The 7,931-nt window shown below is 42.8% G+C and overlaps 1 protein-coding gene across 1 annotated transcript in view; it reads right to left on the bottom strand.

Annotated features, from left to right (window-relative positions):
• The window catches only part of GALR1 (galanin receptor 1), a 562,619-nt gene extending 557,743 nt beyond the window's left edge, over positions 1–4,876 (bottom strand). Inside the window, exon 1 of the mRNA XM_085606586.1 lies at positions 3,108–4,876. Coding sequence (XP_085462712.1) covers positions 3,108–3,905 — 798 coding nt within the window. The 5' untranslated portion in view covers positions 3,906–4,876. The remainder of the gene's footprint in view (positions 1–3,107) is intronic.
• Positions 4,877–7,931: the final 3,055 nt, after the last annotated feature.

A 7,931-nucleotide genomic window follows, 5' to 3' on the forward strand; every position in this document is an offset into this window, starting at 1 on the left:
GGAGAGACATAAACTCACGATTTAAAACGTAATATAGTTGTTGGGACTGTCTACTAATAACACTTTATTACTACCCAAATTAACTTTTTTTAGCACCCTACGAAAAATGTAAGATTCAGAAAAACCTATGCCTTGTAGTTTGCATGCACATTCTAGATGCCTGTTCATAACTCACTGTGCTATATTTGAAGGATTGTAGCTTATGCATTGCAACTCATCAAAGGATCTCTGTGACAAAAGCACCCGTTGAACTATCAGCACAGAATGCAAATCTACGATCTTCTTGTTACTTTTTGTGCCTTGCATCAGGGGCATTTACAGACTATGCTACTTTATGTTGTGTCAAACTGTGACTAGATACAACACAAATCTTTCCAGCAAGTGCATTAACCACCAGAGTTATCTTACCGGTCTCTTATCACCTAAAAATTGCTGAGCACACAGAGATCCTTAAACCAAAACAGATATTTTAAAATGCAGTCTGTTTGTTACCAATTTAGTAAGCGAAACCAGATTTACAGTTAAAATTGTCCTTGTTGCCAATTTCTTTGTGGCAGAGATTTTAGAAACATATATGTATAAGTTGACTGTCAATCACTGCTATTTCCCTTGTGAATCCACTCCTTTTCTGCTGCCACACCCTCGCCCCGAATTGATGGGATTTCAAAAGTTTGCTTTTTTAATTCCCAGCACTGAATTTTATCCTCTAATCCACTAAACATCCGCCAAGTCACTCATACCATGTCCTTCCTATAATGGGAGGAACAGCCTGGTTATTCACTGAGTAGCATTCAAAATACTATTGCTAGACAAAATAGAAACTGATCCTAGCAAACAAAGAAATTGCTTTATCAATGATTGATCAACATTTCTTTTGTGATATTTGGCTGGTGAGCTGCAGGCAGCTTGACCTTTCTGCTGTTTTGTAATGTATAATTCAGTATTATTTGGCATTACAATAGCTCAAATTGGCTGAAAGTGGGCAATACATGTCAAGTTCTTCCGAACTTGTAGACACCCAAATATGCTTTGTCTTGGACTTCAAAACCCTTGAATCGGCCCTGTCAAGTTAACCCACAACTATTTTATATATATAACAGTACTAAAGCCTATGGTTCTACAAGGTTTTGGCAATACTTATTAGCCAGTGTTAATAAAGCATTATTGTATTGTACTTAGAGGAGCTTTAATGTCCATGAGTGAGTGGTTCACCCATGCACACTGTTGCTGTACATCTTGGGACTTGCAGTTCAGTTGATCGCATAGTAAAACCAAGCCAAGAAGTCCTACAATGTAAAGAAAAAAGTCTGGAATGGATAAGTTACTCTTGAAATGGGTTTGTGAACACCTGGTCAGCATTTATGTTAGAAATGTTAATGTTCAGATAAATACACGCGGACCAACTTATTGAGTAAAATGTCTCGATGTCCCAGGCACCCTAATTTCCATTTAAAACGTATTGCCAAAAGGTGTGCATCACTATGGTCCCACCTATATAAAAGGGACCAACAGGGCCAGACTGAGAATGCAAACCAGCCCTGGCAATTAGGTCGGACCAGCCCGAGGGGTGAAGGGGGTGGGGGGGATGCTGATGAGAAACACTGCTGCTGCTTTTGTTACAGGGTGGCGATATTGCAGCACTGCTGCAAAACCAGCCCCCACTAACAAACAAGGTCCCCACTGGTCCAAAACCAGCCCCCACCCTATGGGCCCACTGGGAAAATGCCCAGTGCCCGCTACAGCCAGTCTGGCCCTCAAGTTGCCCCGGTATGCTGAATTACCTAATGTGGCTAAAGTTGGTTTCCTGGACAAAAATTCTGAGAATATATATATGAAGGGAGGAAGAGAAAGAACTTCACTTCCCAAAGGCAATGAGACATAGTCCCACTATCTGTTTACGCGACTTGATGTGGCTCTTCAAAACTGAATTGATATATGTACATATATAAACCTAAATAATAATTATTATGTTATAGTAAGGCTTGCCATGAGCCAATAAGACATTCTTCTCAGCACTGGCCCTTAATTCTTTCAGTGTGAGATGTCATCCTTTGAAAAAACAGAATACTTTTCCCTTGCGTCAAATCATTTGAAATATCTCCCCATTAGATTATAAAACATCCTCCTCTAATGTGATAGAACCCCCTCTTCTGAGATAGGACTTCATCTCCATTTGCAATAAGACGCTTTCGTGTTTACATCACTTCCTGTGGACATCTCCCTCTAAATATCTGTCTACATTACTTTCAGTGAGATACTTTACCACAGGCTAATAGGACATGTTCCTCTCAACCATGTCTTACATCACCTCCTTTGAATAATCTTACTCGTGTCATAGTCAATAAGGCACGTTCCTCTGAGCCCATGTATACGTTAGCTCCTTCAGGTTAATTTACACTAATCCAAGAGAACACCTTCAGTTGAGCAACTACTTACACCACCTCTAGTAGCATTTCAAGACCTTGGTGGAGGCTTAATGTGTGCGAGTGGTTGCATGTGGTGGTTGGTACTCATATGTTAGGATCAGATTCTTGTCTCACAGCAAGAGAGAGAGGGAATGGAAGAAAAGAATAAAAAGGAGTAATGGAAAGATAGGGAAATTATGAAAAAGGGAGAAGGCAGGGATAAAAAAAGACTGCAGGTGTGAGAGAAAGAGATGGGAAGTGTAGGGGGGTGGAAGAAAGAGGCATGAGGTGGAACTGCGACGAGATAGTCCTGGTGTTTTGTCACCTTAGCAAGTGGCAGCCCCAGTGAGGGGCTCCTAATAAACACTATATGCATCCGAACATATGTTATTAAAATTATTCATTTTTAAATCAAGCACTGCCCCTTTGCAACTTTTTAACAACTTAAAACAAAAATAAATACTTTCAGTAGGATACCTCCCTAATATAAGGCATACATGATACTGATCAGCACTTTCATCACTTCTGGTAGAACTTATTCCCTTCCAGATACTACCCCCTCAACCCCATTAGTCATCCTGCTCTCGAACCTACAAGCAGGGTTTGTACATCAACCACACAGATCTAATCGCACTCAAAACAATAAGCACTGCCGGGTCAATAGAAAATGAAAGCAAATAAAGAAGGTTGAGTGAACACTACCTTGGCATAGCAGAAGGAGATGAGGAGCAGGGGTAACAGGTAACCGAAGACGAAGGTGCAAACCACGTAGATCTTCTTATGGCGGGGGTTAGCCCACAGCTCCCAGCAGAATGTTTGGTTGTCTTCCCGATGGATAAGCCGCTGATTATAAGCCACAGGTACAGTCATGGCCACGGAAAGCGCCCATATGAGTCCCACCCCCAGCAGAGCATTGCGAGACACGCGGATGGATGAAGAGCGTCGCGAGTGCACAATGGCCACGTAGCGGTCCACCGACATGGCCGAAAGTGTGAAGATGCTGACCAGCATGGAAAGCGTGAAGAAGAGGTGGATGAACTTGCAGATGAAGGCACCTAGGACCCAAGTAGGCAGGATGTAGACGGTGGCCTGAAACGGGATGCAGAAGAGCAGGTAGGCTAGGTCAGCGATGCTGAGGTTCAAGATGAAGATGTTAGTGGTGCTGCGGGGTTTGCCTGGCTTGCTGCGAGCCAGCACCGTGATGACCAATGAGTTGCCTAGCACACCTAGGCTAAAAATAAGGCCAAAGACCACTAGGGTGATGAAGTTGTCCACACCAATGCCGAAAAGGGGTTTGGGCTGTGGTGGGAAGGGGGCCGAAGTGGTCACATTGCTGAAGTCCGGCCACCGTTCGCTATGGTTGAGAAAAAGTGTAGCTTGATCCATCTCTGTGGGATCAGCTGGATTATTTAAAAGAGCAGTGGAGATGGGAGCAAGAGCACGGTTGAAATAAACCCCCAGGTGGTAGAATGAAAGATTCAGTGTGTTCTCCTTGTCCATTGAGAATGATGTACTTCAGCCCTAACAGGGCACACGGCAGTGGATGCAAAAAGTGATACACCACCAACCTGCCACTGTAGCTCAATGTCCATCAAAAGAGACTGAAAAAAAGTACTCAAGAAACAACGCAGATTTAAATGAAGCGACGATTGTTCAATAAACTTCTCTGAGTGGTTGGCATTGGCAGGTGGCGGGGGAGCCCCAGCTGGCGAAGATTGCTGCTTTCTGGGAGGGGGCATAGAGCAGTCACCACTTGAGGAGTACTGTTGGTGCGTCGTCCCTGCATCCGTACTTCCCAGTACACTGGCGCGCCTAGGAAAGGACTAGAAGACGCCAATACGAGGAGGGTAACCCCTGCACAGCCAGCCTGGCTCCTGCAGGTGCTGCTACCTGTTTCCTATGCGCCCTGCACTGGGCACTGAGTGTTGTCCTCCGGGGTGGAAATAAGAAAGCAGGAGGCGCGGAACCGTGTCAAGCTCTACTGCGAGTGGAGAGTGTTCGTAGGGCACTGCCTAATCCCCGTACCCCCACACACAACACCCTCCTCTCTCTCTTGCTAGCCCACACCCCCTCATTATCCGTCTTATTCTCACTTGTCTTTCTCCCTGACTGATTCTGCTCACCCTTCTCTACCATTCGCTCTCAGTGCCTCTAGTCTCTTTCTTTGCATAAAGAGTCCCCTTCTCTCCTTTTTTCTTACCTCGCCCCATACGCTGCCCCTTTCGACCGTCTCCCTCTCTTTCGGTCACCTTTTAGCCTGTTTCTCTTACGCTGTCTGCAGCCTTCATTCTCTTCCTGGTCTGCACTTCGCGCGCGTTTCTCACCGCCGCTCTCTATCCCCGTTTCCCAACCCCTCTCTACCTCTTCTATCCCGTTTGTTTTACGCGCTGCCTCTGCCTCTCCCTCCTCCGCGGCTACTGCTCCTCTTGTTCCAGGGCTCTTGCGCCCTCTGGCTCACGATCACTCGGAGTCACGACTGCTTCCCTGCAAGAATGAAAAAAAAAAAGTTGAGGCAACGACAGCAGCGAGCCACAGCGGTCACCGCTGTGTGCTACAATACATCCAGGAGGCCGGCGATTTCACCCAGCGTTATACGTCATACAGATTAATTTGGCACACGCTTTACCTCGCACCAGAGCTATCCGTGCAGAGTGCACGGGACTCACAGCGCCCGTGCTCGAAACCTTCCGAGCGCTCACCGTTCGGCGCGCGCCTTCTCAAAGTCTGATTATACGAGTCAGTGCACCTGTTACACATGCAGACGTAGGAGGTTAAACGGCGCAGCGAAGCACATCGTTTACACCTCATGTCATTTGTTTGTAGAACTGTCGTACATAAAAAGGCATAGGGCCACCCAATTACCTAAATAATACAGAAAGCCCAACTAAGCAAACAAAACGGTGCTCTTAAAGTGGCAGCACTGAAACCCAATATTTTTATTGTGCTATTAATTCACCTTGGATCAGGGTATGGCATCTTGTAGCTGTCTCTAGACAAGAGGATTCCGGCCAGGGCAAGCTTTAATTACAAAGGAAACCCTCAGATACAATGGACTATCGCCCCCAAATCTATGTGGTCAAGAACCAGAATCTTACGCTCATTCGTGCTCTTGACTGATGAAGTGCACTTGTGCCACATAAATGTGTTCTACTTCTCCACCTGAAAGGTTACTCGGCTGAGTGATATGCTTGTTGTGGGCCCAATGAGAAGACATAAGTAAATCATGCTGGAGCAATCCTACAAGCCAGAGGTGTGTGATACCAGAATATCACATTCAAAATGCCTTATACCATAAATACTGGGTCTTAAACATCATTAAAAAAGTTTTCGCCTCATCGGAGCTAATGCTAAACAAATATTGGCAAAGCCGATATGTCTCACACTTTAGAGAGTGCCAAGCTATTATTTCTACCAATGCTTGTTTATAAAACATTGTTTATAAAAGGTAAAATGAACTATTTAAAAACACTGGAGGTAAAGCAAACACATATCTAGAGGTATATCAAAACTGTACACTGAATTCAGTATTTTCAATCTTTATAAATGGAATGGTTTATTTTTCAAATACTTTTTATTCAGTAAAACCATAAAAAGCATTCAATAAGAATAAGGAAGATGAAGGGAAAATGCTTGCCAAGGCCTAATTTACTTTCGACAGGACTCACAACGCAAACATGCTTCAGGCATTTGGTCCTCTGCAGTAGCACAGGGAGCAGGGTTATGAGCCTCTAGGAGAAGAGACATCTCCTTTTCAGTCATGCTAATTACACTGTATATAAACTAAGTGAGACCAGCAGTTGGCCTCTCCCGAGCCCAATAAAACCCTTTGTGTGCCAAGGCCTGAGCTTTTGTGCAATATGTGTAGTGCAGGAGATAAAAATATTCCATGAAATCTTTCATCCAATAATACTCTGGCAAAACGAGTCTGTTGCTGTCCTTTTACAGATAAGCTGGGAGCAATAGGGAACAACATTAAGCACAAGGGCGGGTATATCATACAGGAAGAGAGCAAGCAAACACACACACTCTCATTTAGTGATGAATGAATAAAAAAAAATAGCTCCCAAAATGTGAGCAGTGGAATGAAACAGGTCAGACAGTTGAAAGGAAGGTAAAGAGGCTGTGATGTAAACAACAAAACAGGAAGCAACCAAATGAAAGTGCCGATAAAGTCAGCCAAGGTAAGCAATGGATGGTCTATAAGTCCACTATAGATGTTTAGTATGGTCCAAAAAGGTATTGCACCCACCGGACACCTAAAAAGTATGTCTGGCAGCTGAGACCTAAAAAGCTACACCCAATTAGAAAACATTTTGTTAAACAGTATTTTGGACACAATACTTATGCCAAACAATATTTTTTTTAATACAAAATTCTGTCAAGCAACCTAAAATAAAAAAATGGGAATATCACAATTCACATGGTGGTCAGATATTACAAGAACATTATTTCAGAGTTTATATCACAGCTCGTGCCCTGTTAATTTATGATCATTGTCCGCTCAAAGAGAGGTCTTGGTCGAAATGTTCTCTTATATTGTTACCTATTAGAGATTGCTTCATCAGATGTATATTTCTGTACACAGGAACTTCCCATTACAGAACAAGTTCAAATTATGCAATTTTCCATAAACCATCTCTGCTGTTTAAACGATCTATTGTGAGTTGACACCAATGTTATGCACGAATAGTAATCTAATTAAAATATAGGGTAAATACATTTACAAAACAAACAAAAAAAAGATTGTCTTCCATATATTGTCCAAAATGCAACAGTACAAATGAACAAACACAAGCAGTCATTATTCATTGGCCAATTTCGTACTTCATAAAGACTTCACAGGGCTTCGTTTTCCAAGGTAGCTTTGTGAAGGACAGCACCAGGAGTTTTACATGTAGATATAACTCTGTATTTCATCAGAGTTAGTCTAAATAACTGTATTAATGGTGTAGCTATCCCCAGCCCCAAAGTATAAAGATAATGCTAATTTGTATTACTTTCCTTCTTTATTTGTAGAGAAGTAGTCCTTAATTAGTGCATATTATTGGCTCAAATTCAATTAAAACTCCAGCTACCACACGTTCAGTTATTTTTTTCCTAGTCATTTCATGATCATATATCAGTCTGATAGTGAAGAGACATAGATGCTGTGATGTTGATTTGGATGGGCACAACTGCACAAGAGAAAGAGTATTGAGAATACCTGAACAACAATCCATACACTGTAAAATTCAGTGTCTATGAGTAAACAAGAGCTCATGAGTAAAACAAAATTACTTTCTAGGATGTTGCATGTTTAATTGTAGCCCACTGGCAACAGGATCCAGTGCTGTTTGTTCCAAAAGGAAACTGCTTCCAATAGTACGCTATGTACAGATAGTGCCCACCCGGAAGCAGTGATGAAAGGATACTCTACACGGAAATGACTCTAATACGGAGACATTGTGGTGAAGGGAGAATATTTGAAGGTAATATTGTAGCTCCCTAAGATAGACTCCATATTAGAGTTTATAACAATGTCACATT

Source organism: Triturus cristatus, chromosome 5_2 (assembly GCF_964204655.1).
Source record: "Triturus cristatus chromosome 5_2, aTriCri1.1, whole genome shotgun sequence".
NCBI lineage: Eukaryota > Metazoa > Chordata > Amphibia > Caudata > Salamandridae > Triturus > Triturus cristatus.